Below are 20,174 nucleotides of genomic sequence, written 5' to 3'. Positions count from 1 at the left end.
TGTAAAGACAGTAGTCTGTTTTAGGGAGAAGTTAAAAGGGGGAAGTTGGAAAGGTTGAAAATAGTCTGCTGGAAAGTGTTCATCTCATGTGACTCGTCACCTCTTTCTCAGCTTAGATCTTAGGTCATGATTATATTCATCTTTTACCAATCTTTTCCAGTGCATGAACCATTGCTGTTGTAATGCCTGAGCAGTAGTTTATAACATTAGGCATGTAGTGGATATGACATGGGAGTGCGGACATGTTAATTTATAAGATTGTGATTTTGGTCTCATACTTATAACATCTTCTACATATGCAGGCAAGTTTCTATAGAGGAAGGAGAGGCCAAAGCTCGTGACCTTAATGTCATGTTCATTGAAACTAGTGCCAAGGCTGGCTTCAATATAAAGGTAACAACTGCTAACAGTTTGTCTCTAATATTCAATTTGTTAAATTTACACTTTCCCTGACTCTTAATATCTGTCATCTAATGAATGAACGAACCTAGCACATCATCCTTAGTTGTTGTCTCATTCTACTGTATTTCACCTGGGGTTTGATGTTATTAGTCTAATCCCTTAAATTAAACGATTAACAGCTTCTACAGGCCTCTGGTGCTAAATCCTGTGTTATTTCAGGCACTATTCAGGAAGATTGCTGCTGCCCTGCCTGGAATGGAAACTCTATCATCAACTAAGCAAGAGGATATGGTCGATGTAAACCTCAAGTCGAGCAACACAAATGCATCTCAATCACAACAGCAGTCGGGAGGGTGCGCCTGCTGATAACGTGAATGAAATCCCCTCATTTTGTGCTTTATCATATTTCGATTGGACCATAGATGCATCTGTAAAGTTCTCCCTTGTCATCAATAGCGTTGAATTTTGGTTGTGATTGTATTCCAAGAAAGGATACATTAGATTGTCATTTGTAGCTGTAACTGTATTCTCTTTGTCATTGCATATCTGTATCATTTTATCGGCCTTATAGTTACTGAGACAATAGATAGTTTTCTTTCTTTCTTTTGAGACCATAAGATAGTTTTTCCTTTTAGTTTTTTTTTCCCTCTATTTTTATTTCTTCATATCCCTACCATGTGTGTATATTAGCTGTAAGCTTCACTGTAAAATTTTCAACAAGGGCCAGCAATGGAGTATTATATTGATTAGTAGGGAGGGGTTTTCAGTCTATTTATACTGGAGAGGGGTTTAGCCCTTTTTGAAAAATATAAGGGGTGAAATTAAAATTTGGGCATTTATTTGTTTAGCATTTCATCTTATCTAATTTTTACTTAAACATCACCACTCAAGCGAGGAGGTGTATTTTCAACATTGTAAGTATACTTTGATACGAAAGATTTATTTGACCTGCAATAGGTCAATAAATATAATTTTTTGTTTAATTTTTTTGCTAACATCAACACATTTAGTAAATTTTGATTAATAGAACGGTCTATTTATCAGATAAAAATAATATTAGGAATACTAAATATAATTTCTCAAATAATAAGAAATTTATGTATAATTACTCTGTGTGTCGGTGTAATTATCCCCAAAAAAATAAGATGAGATAGAAATATTATCTGCATCACGAGTCGAGTGGAGGAACTTCAATAAATATTGAGGCTTTTGTTTGCATAATCGCCTGCCAATGTCATGTCTCAACAAGAGTCCTGTGAATGTGTATCAATTTTACTTTAAATCTGTATCACTTCTCATACTCTTTAATATATATACTTTCAAGTATTAAATATGAAATTATATAAAGCAAAAATGAATCAAGTTATGTAAGCATAAAATTAAAATGTATAAATGAGAGAAGAAGAAATATGCAATTAGTTTCGAGGAGAGAAAATAAAAATATTATAGGATAATTACATTCCCGACCTTTGATGTCATTTATTGAATAAGTCTATTCGTTAGTCAAAATTTACCAAATTTACTGATATTAACAAAAAAATTGAATGAAAATTGATCATTATCATCGATTAACTTATTACTGACTCATTGCAGGTCAAATAAATTATTTTTTGATCAGATTACCCTTATAATGGTAAAGATATACCTTCGCACGCACATTAACGAGTGAAGACATACGTGGGTAATTTAATTATTTAATAAATATTTTTTTTCCTTTCTCCTACTTCAAATATTCTCTTTAAATATTATTTAATTTATAACTCATATAACAAAAAGAATTAGTAAACAATATTTAGGAGTGTTCGCGACAATTTTGAGAAAGCATTTTTCAACTTCTAACTCAAAAAATATACTCATGAAGCATTCGGTATGCCAATTTCTATTTCTCAAACTGTTGAGAATACACTTTTAAAGTAATTCGAATACCACATTGAGGTCTGCTTGCAGCTGTTTTGATTTTTTTAATAAATAAATTAAAAATAGAAAATGAGAATAATATTTAGTCAGAACATTACACATGGCTTCATGGAATTGACGACCCATCATGGCCATCCAAACTTCCTACGATACGATAAATACATACTGCATACTTGATTTCTCTCTCCGTATATGTATACAAATTTTGCGAGCGACCAATGTATCTATCTGTGAGTCTTTTTAACTGCCTTTTTCACCGGAGAGCAAAAATTCTAAAACCCAAACTCCCCATTAAGGAACATACGTACGCACCCGCCATGCCAGGTATTTATCCTGTTTTCCGTATTTAAATACGTATATTTTCTTATGTATGTATAAGGTTCGTAGGTGCTTGTGCTTTTATGGTGTTGCTGTTCTTACATTCAGGTGTTTTCGGGTGATTCTTGAAGTGGGTAGCTTGATTTTCAGGTGATTCCTGTTTAAGTTGTGGTGGGTTCGCAAATTTATATACATTGATTTCTTGTAGTTAGGATTTGCGGCTGGATATCATCTACAGAATTAAAATTGTTTTGAATTGTTTAATTTAGGTTATGGGGTTTGGGTTGGGGTTGGGATTGGAATTGGGACAATGAAAGGATTTGGTTTGGTCAGAAAATTTGACTTTGTTTCAACTACAGCAATTTTAAGAAAACCTTTCTGTTCATCAGTGTCCTAAGTGTTCTGATCCACCGTAGAAAAGCTGCTGTAATATTCATTAAGAACATGGTAACGAACAGTTTTACAGTTGTTAACTCCGAAAAATAGACTAGTTTTGGTACACAGACATTGATTTTGCGGAAATCACTGGTAAGGGTAATGGGACAGAGAGTCGCTGGCAAAGATCGATGTTTCACATTGGGTTTAGGTATCACTTGTTTGATCATCACTTCATCAGCCTCTGAGAATTTGACAATGGTTTGAATCCAAGAATTTGAAGTGATTGGTTGTAGGCCTATAACATAAGCAGGACGAAACATTTTCCCCACAAGCTTGAGAAATCTAACAGTTCTGCAATGGTGAGGATTCGGTATGTGTTATTCTGTGAAGGCAGTGAAGATATGTCATGTTATGAAGTTTTCAGTTGCTTCATCTTTGTTGGAGTACTCTTTTATTGTTTCCTGGCTACGATATTGATAAGTGATCCATCAACAGATATATTGCTAGTTCATTTTAGTTTTCTTGATGGGGTTTACGTGCTGATTTTCTGATTCTCTAATATGTTTGTGTTCACGCACGATGATATCCGCACTCGCATTACACGAATATACCACGGTTCTGGCTTTCTGACTTCATTTGCCTGTTCTAAATTACGAACTATGATAATTCCGTGTATTCTTTTGAATAGGCTATGTAATGCGTTTGCGTTTGTGTCTGCATGACAGATAATCAAATTCCTGTTCCGGCAAGGGACGGGCCATCAACTCATCTCCGTACACTTTGGAAGCTTAAGCGCTTGCACTGGTGGCTATTGGTGGTTCTAAACGTATTTTTTCTTCTCGTCGGTCAAGCTGCCGCTGTCCTGTTGGGAAGGTTTTATTACGACAAAGGTGGAAACAGTACATGGATGGCCACTCTAGTCCAAACAGCTGCTTTCCCGATCCTTCTTGTTCCATATTCTTTTCTTCGTTCCTCAAACGACTCTCCAGGTTTATCAGCCCCATCTTCTGTTCTTGTTCTGTGCTCAATCTATTTCGTTGTTGGAGTCCTAATCGCCGGTGATAACATGCTATATTCTATTGGACTACTATACCTATCTGCCTCTACTTATTCTCTTATTTGTGCCACTCAGTTAGCCTTCAACGCAGTTTTCTCTTTCTTCATCAATCGCCAAAAGTTCACCCCTTTAATCCTCAATGCAGTTGTAATTCTTTCATTTTCCGCATCTCTGCTTGCTGTGAATGAGGACTCAGATAAACCTTCTGGGGTCTCCAACAGGAAGTATGTGATCGGAATTCTCACCGCCCTTGCAGCTTCTGCTCTGTACTCTCTTTTACTGTCCCTCATGCAGCTAACGTTCGAGAAAGTTCTGAAGAAGGAAACATTTTCCGTTGTTCTTGAAATGCAAATATATACGGCTTTTGTGGCTAGTTGTGTCACCAGTGTGGGCCTTTTTGCAAGCGGAGAATGGAGGACCATCCGGGGTGAAATGGACAGTTTCACCACCGGAAAAGTTTCTTACGTAATGACTCTCGTCTGGACAGCCGTGGCTTGGCAAGTTTGCTCTGTTGGTGTAGTAGGTTTGGTGTTTGTGGTGTCTTCTCTCTGCTCCAACGTCGTCAGTACCCTCTCGTTGGCTGTTACTCCTATTGCTTCTCTGATAGTCTTCCATGACAACATGAACGGTGTTAAGATAATCGCAATGTTGATAGCTTTCTGGGGTTTCGCGTCTTACATATTTCAGAATTATCTCGACGATCTCAAGGTAACGAAGAACCAAACTGCAGGTAACAACGAGGCTGCTAACGATCCTCATTGCTGATGGTTCTTGATTTTGCGGGCTCTAGATAACATCTCTGTCTTTGTAAGAAAAGCCTCATTAGTCACTCTGATTGGATACAGATTAAGCTAATTTCAGCAGCCAATGCTGAATCCTATATACACTGTGAATTCTTTGCAGTAGTCTTAGATCAATCAAGTGCAGAAATTTCTGGAGGAGTGTAATTCAATTTGAAGAGAAATCTCTCTCTCTCTCTCTCTCATCCTACTTCTCCCCTTGTGCTGAAAATCGTGGATGTGGGAGATGCGATTGGTCACCAGCCATAATGGAATTACATGTAAAACAACAAATTTTAGACGGGGTATTTGTAATTTTCAATTTAATGAAATATATTTATAATTATGGTAAATATCAGGAATTGTAGATATAATTTATATCTACCCGGTAGAAATATATATAACTTGAAATTTGATTAGAGACATTATTTGTTGTTTCGATTATTATTCTAAGGATCTTGGACAATTATTTTTTTTTATTTTTTTAAAATTTTATAAAATTTTGGAGCTCAAAAGGAATTTGACTGAATTATTTGGGGTAACAGGGATTAATTATGCTTGTTTGACATTCTTTTGCACCAAATTATTACCAAAAGTCCAAATAATTATACCTCTTGACTTGTGGTTATGAGTATTTATTTCTCTTCTTAAATTTGTTACATTTGACTTGGAAAAATTTGTTATTTTTTCTATAGGTTTTTTTAAAAATATATATATATATATATTTTATCATTTTAAAGAAAATTATTGTGATAATATGAGTTGATAATTATCCTCTTATTCTATACTATATTATATAATTATTAACTAGCACCCTCTCAGTATTTTGATCTTTATTTTTTTTTCTTCATTTTTGTTACCCACTAATTTATATATTTTTCCCACTACCTACAAATGGTAAAACTATCTTTTTAATTATTTATTTATTTTTAATATTTTTTTTCCTTTTATCCTACTTCAAATATTCTCTTTAAATATTATTTAATTTATAACTCATTAACAAGAAGAATTAGTAAACAATATTTAGGGAGTGTTTGCGACACTTTTGAAAAAATATTTTTTAACTTCTGACTCAAAAAATATACCTTTGAAGCATTTGGTATGCCAATTTTTGTTTCTTAAATTGTTGAGAAGAACACTTTTGAAGTGATCCGAACACTACTATGTGTATGTGTGAGTTTTTTTAACTACCTTTTTCACCCAAGAGCAAGAATTCTAAAACACAAACTCTCCAGTGATTTTTCACAGTAGAGTCTTTTATTTTCCAACAACCACTATGTGTATGTGTGAGTCTTTTTAACTACCTTTTTCACCCAAGAGCAAGAATTCTAAAACCCAAACTCCCCAGTGATTTTTCACAGCAGAGTCTTTTATTTTCCAACAACCACTATGTGTATGTGTGAGTTTTTTTAACTACCTTTTTCACCCAAGAGCAAGAATTCTAAAACCCAAACTCCCCAGTAATGAATCATATGCATGCACCCGCCATGTCAGGTATTTAACTACCTTTTGTAATTATTCACAAACTGTAATGTCACATTAAAAATAACTTAAAGAACGATATTTTTATTGGTCTTTACAATTAATCATACTTTGTAATATCTTAAACGTAGGACAAAATTAACATTATTATATGGAATATCACACAACATAATATATTAAATCAAACGATATATAATAAACGATAAAATTAATTATTATTCCATTGTTTATTCAATACAATTCCATTATATTTAATCCTATCACACGAACCAAACGAGGCGTAACAATATTGGATTGGGGTAGGGAGCAGCATCTGAGTTGGGGAATAGTGGGGATAGTTTATTAGTTCTTTTCCTTTGTTTTTCTTTTTTCTTTTCATAATCAATGGTGGCAGTAATTGTGGAATCAGTTCAAAGCTGCACTACAACATTTTCCTTTTTTCTTTTTTTTGTCTTTTATCTTTCTTTTTAAAGTTAAATTACAATTACATTCTTAAAGTTTAATATAATTACAAATATTCTTTGTTGTTTGAAAAATCACGAATACCCCATAAATGCAAAATAATTATGTGGCATCTGGATGATGAGGTGGAATTTATTACTTTACCCTTGCTGAATTTATAAAAAAAAATTGAGGGTGAGTACTGAGTATAATAAATAATCCATAAGGTATATTAGTTCACAAAATATTTTAGAAAATTTTGAAAAATATATAAAATTATAAATCATAATCTAAAATGACAACTTAGTCAATTCACTATAAAAATTGGATGGAAACATAACATAGGCGAACAGAATGTGAACTTTGTTAAACGGATATTAAACCGATGGGAGTATCTATAATTTTTCAAACAAAGAAAATGTATCTGTTATTATGTCAAAATTTAAGGGAATCGATTATAATTTACGTTTTTTTTTTTAAGACAAAAAAGATTTTGCAATAGTCCATGAGTTAACCTAACTAACTAATCAATAAGTGTTTTTTTCTCAAACACTAATATTTGAAATTTGGATCAGTCAATACCTATACCTTTACTTTGCGTTATTAGTTTGGATATTCCAGTTAATCACTTTTAATTTTTTATTTATTTTGTTTTGAGTTGGCCCGATATTAGTAGCCAAAACCCACTACTATAGCTAATTATAACTGGATTACAATTCTAAAGTTATCTATATCATTTAGATCCCATCATGCCAAGTAAAGAAGGCCTTAGAATTTTGGACAACAAGCAACTAAAAATATATTATTCCTTTTCATAAGGAAAACATGAAAGAAAAAAAAATAATTTTAAGGTTTTTTTTAATGAAATGATCAAATACATTTATTAAATTTCGTTTATCGAGCATTGATCAAGAATCGACATATCAAATATCTGTATTTAGTTAATAACTATTATTACAGTAAATTAACAATTACTATAAAAGTAGATCATCATCCATAAATTACAGGATTGAATTTTCTATTACAAACTCCATTCCATTTTCGACTCCATTCAATATATACCTGCGACATGTATAATTTGTTTTAAAAATAAAATACATGATGTTATGTTTATATACGTAGTGTGTATAAATGGAGTAAAAGATGAGACGAGTGCATAGAAAATCCAATCGGCACATTAGTGGTATTTTATGAATAATTATACAACCATCAATAACCTACTATAATTAAAAAAGATAAGTCGATTTATCTGCGAGTAACAATCAACAGTCATTAACGTCGTTTTAGCCTAGTGGCTAAAGTTGAGTTTTCATAAACAAGTTTGAGGTTATGAGTTTTAGTCACACTAGATATATTTTCAAGACAATAAATTCGCAATAAGCCCATACAAAATTTGGGTCTTACGTGTCTTGATAAATTAATCCAGAATAAAAATCTATAAGTTATTAGTTTTAGTTTTTGTTCAAATGCAACCCTGTTAGCAAATGGATCCACATTCAAGTCCATGATATTCATGCGCAACAACAGTGAGTTCAAGCTATCTAAGTCTTGCTCGCGCCTGTAAAATAGGGCCTCCACCATATGTCGATACGTTACATTACATACAACACAACACACAAGTCACAACATACAACAAATCAACGCGACTCAAGTCCAAAACTTCTTTGGCATAACAAACATTTGCAACTGCAAAAGCTCCACGTCTTCCTTGGCATCAATCTTTGAGACCTGAATACCAAATTTTAAGGTGATGCATAGTTCGCTCACAAATCCGAAAGAAATTACACATCAGCACCCTTCAAGCATTGGATCGACATTCAGAGAGAAGAATCAGGGTATTACCTTCACATGTACTGCTTTTCTATTTAAATTAATAAACTTTATTTTGAACATATTTTTCTCGTTTCATAATTTATTTTTACATACACGAAAGTTTAATATGAACAGACGTAGTCACATAACTTAAGAACACTCACATATATCCTTATAGTCATGAAACCTCAACCTGCCGCCGTCAAATCATGACATGATTCACAAAGTGAATTTAGACAAAGAGAGATTAATTACATTATAATTATTAATTAGAAGCTTGTCCCAAACAAGACCAACTCTTTTAATTTGGTGGCTGATTAGCTGTAATTGCGTATTTAAACATAGTAATCAATCAATTGTGGACATAATTAAGACAAACCACAAACTAATTATAATTCAAATACATTAACGTAACTTCAAAGGAATAATTATAATTAATTATTAAAATAAGTTAATTAATTAATTGGAGAACGTGGAGTATCATTGTTTGTTCTACACAAATAATTAAATTAAAAAATGGAGTGGAGTGGACCACGAAATTTAGATACTCTGGGAATACTTTTGGCAACTGATAATGGATATATAGCATATGTGTCGCACTAGCACGTTAATAAATATAATATTATTGTGTCTCCAGAAAATTATAATTTTAGTACTATAATTTAATACTCATTATAATATTTGTACCATAATTTAAAAAATAATTTGAAATAGTACTATAGTAACAAAATATTTGTAATTTTGATACTTCTCTTTGAGAGTTCATGACAAAACATTTGGCCGTTAAATTAAATGCCTTCACATGAAGTCGTGACTGACACGAGGGGGGTGGGGGTAAAAATAATTTTTTTTTTTATCCCCTCAAGTACCAAAATTATAATTTTCTCCCAATTTAAAATATTTATGTCAAGGTCTAATTCATTTTAGTAATATTTATCAAATACTTAGGTTCGGTTTGATTTTTATTCATTTATTTTCTGTTAATATTAATAAATTTAGTTAATTTTGACTAACATAATCTATTTGTTAGACGGGAGCAATCTTTAAGAATACTATATGTAATTTTTTAAATCACAAAAAATTATGTATAATTACACCAAATTTTAGGGAAAGGGAGCGTAATTATCCTTAAAAAGATGTGGTTCTTGGGCTTTTGTGAGGTTATTAAGAAATTTGGGGGCATTTATGTAAATTCCGGATTCGGTTATGTAGGGCCCATGTCATACCAAATTCCTTTGGAATGCTTCAAAATTAAGCCAGTATTATGAAAATAAAATAATTTAATAAACCATATATTTTATTTTATTTATAAAGTTTTATAGATTTTATGACTTATCAGGTCTGATCAAATCTATTTAAATCAAACAATATAATTAGTTTGAAGCATACATTATCATGGTTAAAAATCATTGTAATAATTTTATTATGATTAATTCATCATGATTAAAGTAAAAAATTATAATCAATGAGGTTAACTCAATTGACGAGCTATGGTCCCATGGCTATAAAGTCATAAGTTCGAACCCCACTAACATGTGGGATGTTATTCTACTTTAATATTAGGTATTGATTAGATATAATTATCTGATATTGATTATTAGTATATGATTAATGTTATGTTGTTGATAGTTATTAGATATAAATACCCGTTTATTAAAAGAATAATAGTAAAATACGGCGAATATTGATTAACAACGATTGCACAACTATTAGTTATTGTTTCTGTAAACTAATTAAATGTTAATTATTGAGATGTAAAAAATTTAAATTTTGCAGCCATTTTGTTTGACTGTGCTAAATAGATTCTTGATTTATAATGTAGAGAATAATTCGATTTTTTATATTGTATGTTGAATATAGTTCGAATTTTTTTATTAAAAAATAATTTTGCATCTTATATTTATTTAATGTATACACATCATATATATAAATATAAATATTTTCTTTCATATTTGGATGACAAAATTTTATACATAATTAAATGAAGATTCTAACAAACATATTAATAATAAACTATATTTGATAATATATATGGAAAGTAGAGGAGATGAATTGTATTCAATAATAAAACCATTTATTGTTATTGACTATATACTATTTATAATAAAAGATTTAATATTTTGGAAAATACATGTGAATATATTTATAGTATTTATTGAATATTAATGCATGGCATCGATCTTTGGTGAACATTTAATTATCATAATAAAAAATCTTCTTATACTATCCAATTAAATGAATTTGATGCCTATTTAATTTATTAAAAAAATTGTTGTGGACCCCTCAATTAAATATATATATATATATCTTTTTTGGTTATAATAATATATATAATTTAGTTATAAATTAATCAAACTATATATATATATGTTGGAATTAATTCTACATATGAATTATTTTGTGCCTTTATTCTCAAAGTAGGAGAAAAATAAATAAATAAATGCAGCATGGATGTAATTACTTTACTATATTTAATATTTTGATTAAAAACAATATATAGATGCATATTTAGGTAGAGATTTAATATGATGTTGGTGAGATAATCAATATTGCAGGTAGCTTGAAATTAATATTTTGGTTTTGAATATAATAAAAGGAAATCATAGGTTATTAATGATAAATTTTGAAGTTTGTGTTCATATTTTTTTAAAAATAATTCTTTTTAATATATTCCTATGTGTTTGAATTCTTTTTATTATTATTGAAATTAATTCTAATAAATTAAATATATTAAAATTGGAGATATTGAGATAAATATTGAGACATGTTAGAAAACAAATTGATGTTTTCCTATATTATTATATATGACTACAACTTCAATATCATGGTGTATTAATATTATATATCACGATTAAATAAAATTCATGTAGAAATATATTGCCTGTTTTAGCTATGGTCAAAATATCTGTTATGATTTTAAGATATGACTCATGTTTTGGCCTCACTTGCAGAACAACGGCTAATAACAGTCGTACAACTATGATTAACAAGTATTCACCATAAATTTTATATTTAACTATGGTTGATACATACCAGAGTCCAACAATACCATAATAATCAAAGATCTTCAGAGAAATCATGACATCAAGGAAGGGCCAAGTTGCAAAATAGAAATTAACACTCCGATGCTTAAATCAGTAACTGATTGGTTGGATAAATAATTAGGATAATTTGAAATAATGTAAGAATATAGTGTGATAATTGGAGTGAAATAGTAAACTATTGAATATAAGTGAAGATATGCATATGGAGTAAAAAAAATGAGCAAGGATCTTATTGTCAATCAAGAGTAAAGAGCGGGTGAGACTGAGTGACACAAATCACGATCATGACTGTACGTGATCTCTATTTATAGGCTGATTATTCATAGATTAGTTTACTGCAAGTGATATGCCTTTTGAAAACTGTGTTTGTTAGCTAACTAGTAAAAAAAGCGGACTGGAATTTAGACTTATTTGGACGGTGATATGATGAGTCATTCCCAATCAACTCGAGTTCTATGAAATCTGTTTTACCTATTATTGACAGGTCAACCGTAGCGGATCCAATGGGAGTTTATTGAAGATTTCTTAATATGATATGTCTCAAGATGTTAATAACATATGACATGAAAATCTTGTTGTCTGATAAATCGTCCTACTATATTGAACTCATTTTCGGGACATGCTAGATTGGTATAAACATAGAAATTATAAACTTGATGTCTTGCTCATGAGCCAACAGGATAAGAAAGGTCGGGACGATCACTTGAGGGGAAGGGCGCGCAGTTTCTTTATTTTGAATTTTAGGGAAAAAAAATTAAAAAAATATTAGTGATAATTAATTATGATAAATAAAATCATATTTTTCCTAAAGAAAAAAAAAATAGTGAGAGAAACGGCAAAAATAGGGAGTAGAAAAATTACCTATAGACCCAAGACACCATATTTGACTCGACCCTCTTCAATTATATAATGTATGGCTATCACACAATCTTATTTTGTGTGCATATAATTTTTTATATTTTAAAATATATTATAAATAAAAGAATATATACAAACAAACACATCATATTTTAAATAATAATAATAATAATAATAATAATAATAATAATAATAATAATAATAAATAAATAAATAAATAAAATAAAATAAAAAAGAAAGAAACGAAACGAAAATTAATTTGAGGATATTATCGCCATAATAAAAAAATTGATGTAGTGGTATCACAAATTTAATTTACGAGCGAAAAATATATTTTTTTTTTATATTAGTGTAGATGATGATGATAATAATAATAATAATAATAATAAAACCATTTGAGTTAGAGCATAAATGAGGATAAGCCGATTAATTGTGGTATATTAAAATGAACTAAAAAAACAAGGATTAACAGCTGAGACTATTCATATTAATTGAGAGGAACTAATCAACATCACATATCCCATTACATCATCTTAATTAGTGGATTAAGTACAATTAATGATTAAACTAATCCAGATTTTCGGTGTCAACTCTTTTGACAATTAATGATAAAAAAAATAAAATAAAAAAACTCTAAATCAAATCCTTATGCTTTAATTGACTTTGGATAATTCAAATCCGATGGAAGTGACGCACACGTACACATAACATGGATCCACTTGTTTTCTTTTCTTTTCTTTTTTGTATTTTGCAAGCTAAAAATTAGGGTCAATTATATCGACAGTTCTTGAAATTAAGCATAAATAAATTAATATTCTACCAATGATATTTTAATCTAATGGTAAACGTTAAAATTAAGGTTTTATAAATAAATTCGAGATCATGAGTGCGAGTTATTTTAATTTATTTATTATTATCATATTGATCTATTGGTTGTATTGAGGTATCGCTTAGTTTGTGGCGATGGGTTATTGTAATTTATTTATTAGTAAAAAAACTACTCTATGTTTTTTGTAAAATTACATGTACGATTTTTGAGGGGGTGTCTGGTATAATATACCGCGGATGATGTTTGTGTAGAATTTGGCTACTAGATAGGAGCTACAGTTGTGATTTTGTAAAGAACGGTAGATGTTTGCATAGTTTGACCTGACTCGAGCAGTGGCAACGCAACATTTATACAAAAAATTAGGTGATTCATCAAAAAAAAAAATATTATTTAGAGGGGAGAAAAAGGCAAAATCCCTTACTTATTCAAATAATTTTGTAAAAATTAGTAGACTTTTCTTCTCAAATTTGAGATTTTTTTTCAGCAGTTTGAAATTTTAGACGATAATTGAAAATTTAATTGTTTTTTTGTTTATATGATTGTTTTTAAAAGTAATGATTGAAATTGAATATACTATATAGTTATATTACTTTAATTAAAAGAATAATATTGGAAACTTTTCTTTTATTTTACTAAACTTAAAAATGTTATTTTGGAATATGACGCGGGATCAAATATCTAATAAATATCGATGAAATATCCAAATATGTGAAGAATTTGTGTGGTTTTTATTGGAGTCGACTCGATCTGAATTCTCAACAGTTCAATTTAATTTTGAAGCTATTGGTTCAACTTAGGTACCGTATCCAGATCCATAATATAATTTAGAGATACAGATCCACACCCATTGAATATATTTAGACCCAGACCCAAATCGAGAACCATAAAAAAATATAGATTGGATCTGGGTAGGGTTTCTACCCATCAATACCCATGTACCCGATTTAGACAAGAAAAATATCTATTTTTTTCCCAACTCAATTTATTATTATTCATCAATTGATCTACTAGAAGTGTGCAATTTTTGGTTAATTGACTAAATCAATAATTTGGTTCAATTTTGCTTTTTTTTTTTTTAGATTTTGATGGTTTGATTTGGTTTCAATTTTTTATGTAGGTTAATGGAATATAACCGAATACTAAATTTAAGATATACATGAATATAATTCAAATATAATAAAAATTAATAATTTTTTTATAGTAATATATATTTAATTATTAATCATTTATAATAAATAAATTAATACTATATTTTTTTATTATTTTCTACTAATTCGGTACAAAAATTGGACTGAACTGAAATAAGTTCGATATTTCCCAAACTAAATCAAACACTAGGTTCGGTATTCCATCCTCAATTTTCATGTACCAAAATTTCAGTTAATCGAACTTTCGATTCGTTCGGTTAACCAAATTGAATATCCCTACGACCTACATTCAAGAGAACAACTCTAAAAAAATTTAAGACACCATACCATTATTGATTGTTTAATTCTTTAACCATGTATATTTTCTAAATAATAAATAATTAATTATATAACTATATTATCATGTTGGGTATACTTTTCAATATCTTCAAAGGCAATATTATTTGTTTGAAGACCTGAAGTGATAAAGTTAAATCTTAAAGCTTTATAATATTAAATTCGATTGCTATTAAATATGTAAATTTTGTTAAATGGTATAATAAATAATATAATATTTAAAAAATTCTATCGAAAAAGAATTATTTGTGATTTAGTCTCAATAACTTTAAATTTATTGATCAATTATGAAAAAAAATAAAAGAAAAAGAAAGAAATTTAAGTTAATTAATACGATTTGCAAGAAGAATAAATCTAAATGAAAAAAAAAATAATGGGTCTGGATCTGATCCTACCCGAAAACTTGGTCTTAATCGGGTCTTGAATTAGGTTTAATGGAATGGTAGGGTCTGGGTATGAAATTATTTTCGGTTTCAGGCCTGGGTTGGATCTTATCCTATCCATTGACAGGCCTAATCCAATTAAAACACCAATATAAATAATTTAATAATCAAAAGTTTGGATACAAATACTCATTCTTTATAGTATTTACACTTTTTTAAAGACGACGTTACTGATTTGATCATTAAAAGACTAGTATTCAAGTCTATGCCAATAGTTTTTTGTCAGCAGGTTGTGAATGCCAATTATTGGATTTAAAAACTAAAAAAATACATAAGGAAAAAACATAGCAAAAACCAACAAAAATTGTCAATTTTGTTTGAGTTCAAAGAATTTTGAGTCACAATGATTAGATAGATGCAAAAGCTTAACCAATTGATAAGATGTTACATCCCAAGAAAACTCCATCCACTATGCTTCCAAAGGAGGCTATCTACCATCAAACATCTTGCTCTAATTATTATTCCTTGAATAGTTTTATACCAATAATGTAAATTTATTTTTATTTCTTTTTTCTTTTTTGTTAAAAATACGTTTTGATCTGTATTTGTATTTTATAAATCAGGACTTTGATTTTTGATAAAGTTATAATATAATGTCTCTACGAGTTTATTTAAAGGACTAAAATCGTTGCACGTGATTCAAACATCAATTCTTTCTATCAATATGTAAAGTGTCATCCTTATTTTTCTATTTCTGTAAACCCGAAAAAATAGTAAGAGAAGGCTATCTGAGTATTTAAAAGAATTTCGAAATAATCACGTTTCAAGTTTCAAACAATCACAGTTATTCATGTATAATAGATCGCACGGGCATCCTCCCATTACATCAAAAATTGCGATTGTTTGAAAACTCCAAACCTCAAACTCCGTACAATGATCTTTGATTCTTTATTATATTTTTGGATGAGTTATAATCATATTTTTTTATGTTTGGCATAATTACAAATATTTTCTCATTGTTTAAAAAATTACAAATACCCTCTGATTTTTACATCCGTCTAACAACGAGCCCATTTCATCAGCTTTTGTCAGATTTCTATTCAATTTTTATAACGAACTAATCAAAATGCCCTTTTAAATTACGAATTATAATTTTATATATTTTTAAAAAGAATTAAACATTCTTATGTACTAACTTTCCCTATAAATTATTTATTCTACCCACCCTCAATTTCTTTTATATATTTTTCAAATAATTTAAAAACAAAAAAATCAGCAAAAGTGTAATAGTAATGCCCGCCTCACTATCCAGATATTACATAATACGTATTTATAATTTTTTAAATAACAGAAAATATTTATAATTATACCAAATACGACACCTCACTATTTAACATTCAAAATGGTAAGTAGAAGGTTAAGCTCTTCCACCTTGGCAAATATATATATGGACAAAAAACATGTTTAATGATTGAGAATTAATAGTCAATGATTAATAAATAGATTTTATTTAGATGTAAACAATGGAAGTTTTGGAAGTAGTTGAGATCTAAGTACAAAGCATCTTATCAAAAATAGTGTCCTTAGCAAAGTCTTTTCCTTGGAACTATGTCTTCTATTTTTTTTGTTTTATATTCTAAGTTCATCATAATTTCATCTCCTTTAAATTCCATTTTTTCAAATAAAATCCTATTTATTATTTTAAAATTAGCAATTGAAGCGCACTCGATTAAATAACAAGAAATAAGCATAAAACATATAATTGATCGAAACTAATATAAATGAGTCTGATCTAAATTTTGCATGATTAAAAAATTATAAACAAGATTAATTAATAAATTGATATGGTTATTTTTAGAAAAATAAATATAGGTAGGGCTATTTTAGGCAACTAATATTTTGTTAATCTTGGCTGTTACTCTTAGGGATGACAATGGATCGGATCGGGTTCATTGATTTGCCTATCGGGAACCACCATCAAATTTTTTATAGTTTTCTAAATATTTTTTAATTTTTTTTAAAAAAAATTAGTAAAGGTAAAACAGCAGTGTCCAACTCACTGTTTAGGAACTACATAATTATTTTTTTTATTTGAGGAGGATATTTATAATTTTTTAAATAATAAAAAATATACGTAATTATGTCAAATTTTAGAAGAGATAGTTGTAATTACGTCAGAAAAAAAGAAAATAATGCTTGAATCATTAATTGTTGGCATTGCTTTTTTCACATGCTTCCTTATAATTTCTTTTTCAGCCTTTTTTTTTTTTTTTCTTTTTAAGTAATTGTGTTGATTGGTAAAAACACGCGTACGTCTTTGGTCCTAGATTTCTTGACCAACCTTTTTCTGACCGTTAAAACCCTTTTAGTAAAGGGCAGGGACCACACGATGGTTTACACGTGCGTGCTCACCTAAGGTTGTGTTTGGCAATAAATTTTCGAGTTAAGAATTTAAAATTTGTAATAACAATAAATTTTTGAGATAATTACTATATGTAAAGTATAAAGGTAATTTAATAAAGGATTTATATGTAATTACACCAAACTTCGGGGAGGATAATATAATTATCCCTAAATTTTATTTTTTTTATTTGAATAATTCAATGTTATATTATTTTTTGAATCATTATGGTAGATTTTGAGTCCACGTGATATAAATTCGTTCGAGATATGAAATTATATTCCAAATATGCGATGGATTTAAAGCAAAAAAATTCGGATGTATTTTTATCTGTTTTAAATTATTTTTTTGAGTCATTTTGGTACATTATAAATTTATATAATATGAAATTATCTGAAATCTTTAAATTGAATATTTCAGCATAAATGAACTGTAAATTTTAATTTATCATATTCTCAATTAATAATTCATGATTGACTTAAATATTTAGATTTGGGTAAGTGTTAGAAATATTAAATATTAAATATTTTTTTAGTCTAATAATTTAAATTTTTAATTGAGGTGGCCATTCATCGTTAAGTATCATGAAATTGAATGGAGAGAGTTATGACATTTTTAAGACAATTACGACTATTCATATATATAGTACCAGCAGCTGAAGTATATTCGATAATTCAGCATAATTTGAAATTTTATTATATTTATTTAACTTGAAAAATAAAATGGATAATTAATAAAAAATGATAAATAAATTATATATTTATGAATAAAAAATTATTGATATAACTAATTACGTAAAAAAGTTTTTTATTTGCAAATAAAATAAGTAAAGTAAGTGCATTTTAGTCGATTCACATTTCTATGGAAAATAGTTACTCTAAGGTCTCGAACCTTATTAAATAATATAGATTATACACATAAAATTTTGGGTAGATTATATTGACATCTTTTGAGATTAAATCCAAATACACAAATACGTAAAATTATAATTACACCCCTTGAAGTTGTAGTTTTATGATAAATTTTAAGGTACATTACATGAACACTCCCTAAGGGAGCGTATTTGTAATTTTGCAAAAAACAGAGGGTATTTGTGTATTTAGATCTAAATTTAAGGTATGTTCATATAATTTTTCCTAAAATTTAGGGTTAATTACACTTAGATTTTCTATAAAAATACAAAATTACACTTTCTCCCGAAAAAGTTTTAGAGTTACACTTACACCGCATTCAAGATTCACTGTTTACATGTTTGGTCCAAAAATCCTAACAGAAGGAGTTCAGGTGTAAATAAATTTTTTTTGGAGGGATGTAAATATAATTTCAAAAAAATTTTGGACAAAAGTATAATTCATATTTTCAAAAGGGGTTTTAGTGTATTTAACCCGTGCTATTACATTAACACCCCCAAGAGAATATACTTATAATTTTATAAAAAATAAAAAATATTTATACATTTAAACATAACTTTGAGATACGTTAATATAATTTATGTTAAAATTTATCGTACATGAATAATTGTGATTATCCGATACCCGAAATCCTAAAATGTGGAAAACAAAGTGACACTTATAAGGGGAGTTGATGGAGAGGAGTGGGGGCGGGCGGCATTAGTAATTACTATGTTGAGTCGGACTCAAGAATTGAATGCTGTCACATAAAAACTCTTCAACAGTCTCTGCCCTAATTAAGAAGGCCTCTACCCCAACTCCACAAGAACAGTAATCATCTTTCGGACCCTACGTGTAATAATTCATAATAAGAAATAATTACATTTACTTTTTTGGATATCGGATATAATTTTATGTAAATTTTTTATAATTTTAAAAAATTATATTTAGTGTTTTTGAAGTTTGTTTTCGTCTAAAAAATAAATCATCAGTTAGTCAAAATTTATCGAAATTTGCTGATATTAACCAAAAAGTTAGGATAAAAGTTCATATTTTTCCGATTGACTTATTATTGATTTATTGCAGGTCAAGTAAATTTTTTTGTGATCAAATTATTGTTATACATCTTCACACTTTAATACATGTAAGGAGGTTTATCTTTACTGTTATAAGGGAGTTTAGTCAAAAAAAAATTATGTAACCTGCACTAAGAGAAGTGGTTTGCACTGTAAAGACCCGCTAGGTAGGATTGCTCCTGCATTATGTGTGTTGGTCAAGATCTCTATATCTAGCTTACTGTCCTAAAAAATTAAAATTTAACTATGTGGGAATCAATGTAAAGGTTAGGATGTATGTTTAGCTCCACCAATCATCTTAATAAGGTTTTCAACCCATACTGTGAGTCTAACAATGTTCAATTTAACCACTAATTCGCATCGACTGACGGAGCATTATTATTACTATTGAACTGGTGATATTTAAATTAGGGTAAATTACAACAGCTCCTCTGAAGTTTGAGATAATTACAAATACAAACCCCTAAATTACAGCAGCTCCACTGAAGTTTGAGATAATTACAAATACAAACCCCTAACTTAACACCTTTCTAACACCAAGCCCATTCCCTTAGACTCCATTAGGTTTCCATCTAATTTTTATGGTGAATTGACCAAAATGTCTTTTTGGATTATAAATTATA

At 29.0% G+C, this 20,174-nt stretch overlaps 2 protein-coding genes across 4 annotated transcripts in view; both read left to right on the top strand.

The window, feature by feature from the left end:
* Window positions 1–1,151, top strand: part of LOC105173444 (ras-related protein RABH1b) — a 3,894-nt gene extending 2,743 nt beyond the window's left edge. The window contains exons 5-6 of the mRNA XM_011095178.2: window positions 303–393; window positions 622–1,151. Coding sequence (XP_011093480.1) covers window positions 303–393; window positions 622–768 — 238 coding nt within the window. The 3' untranslated portion in view covers window positions 769–1,151. The remainder of the gene's footprint in view (window positions 1–302; window positions 394–621) is intronic.
* On the top strand, window positions 2,441–5,204 carry LOC105173443 (probable purine permease 11). 3 transcript variants are annotated; one of them, XM_020697564.1, is made up of 3 exons: window positions 2,442–2,643; window positions 2,746–2,787; window positions 3,741–5,204. In XM_020697564.1, the coding sequence occupies exon 3, from the start codon at window positions 3,923–3,925 to the stop codon at window positions 4,835–4,837; it is 915 nt and encodes a 304-aa protein (XP_020553223.1). In that variant the 5' UTR covers window positions 2,442–2,643; window positions 2,746–2,787; window positions 3,741–3,922; the 3' UTR covers window positions 4,838–5,204. The 3 variants fall into 3 exon arrangements, with proteins under 3 accessions (XP_011093479.1, XP_020553223.1, XP_020553224.1); XM_020697565.1 differs by having other exon boundaries at window positions 2,746–2,808; XM_011095177.2 differs by lacking the exon at window positions 2,746–2,787 and having other exon boundaries at window positions 2,441–2,643.

Source organism: Sesamum indicum, linkage group LG11 (genome assembly GCF_000512975.1).
Source record: "Sesamum indicum cultivar Zhongzhi No. 13 linkage group LG11, S_indicum_v1.0, whole genome shotgun sequence".
Classification (NCBI taxonomy): Eukaryota; Viridiplantae; Streptophyta; class Magnoliopsida; order Lamiales; family Pedaliaceae; genus Sesamum; species Sesamum indicum.
This window is presented reverse-complemented; position numbering and strand designations above follow the sequence as displayed.

What these genes read in the sequence shown, in the direction of transcription:
- LOC105173443 (XM_011095177.2), top strand. Translation starts at nt 2,538, where the DNA reads ATGTATCTATCTGTGAGTCTTTTTAACTGCCTTTTTCACCGGAGAGCA. An exon ending in GTACGCACCCGCCATGCCAG is followed by an intron (nt 2,644 to 3,740) that starts GTATTTATCCTG and finishes TCTGCATGACAG; the next exon opens with ATAATCAAATTCCTGTTCCG.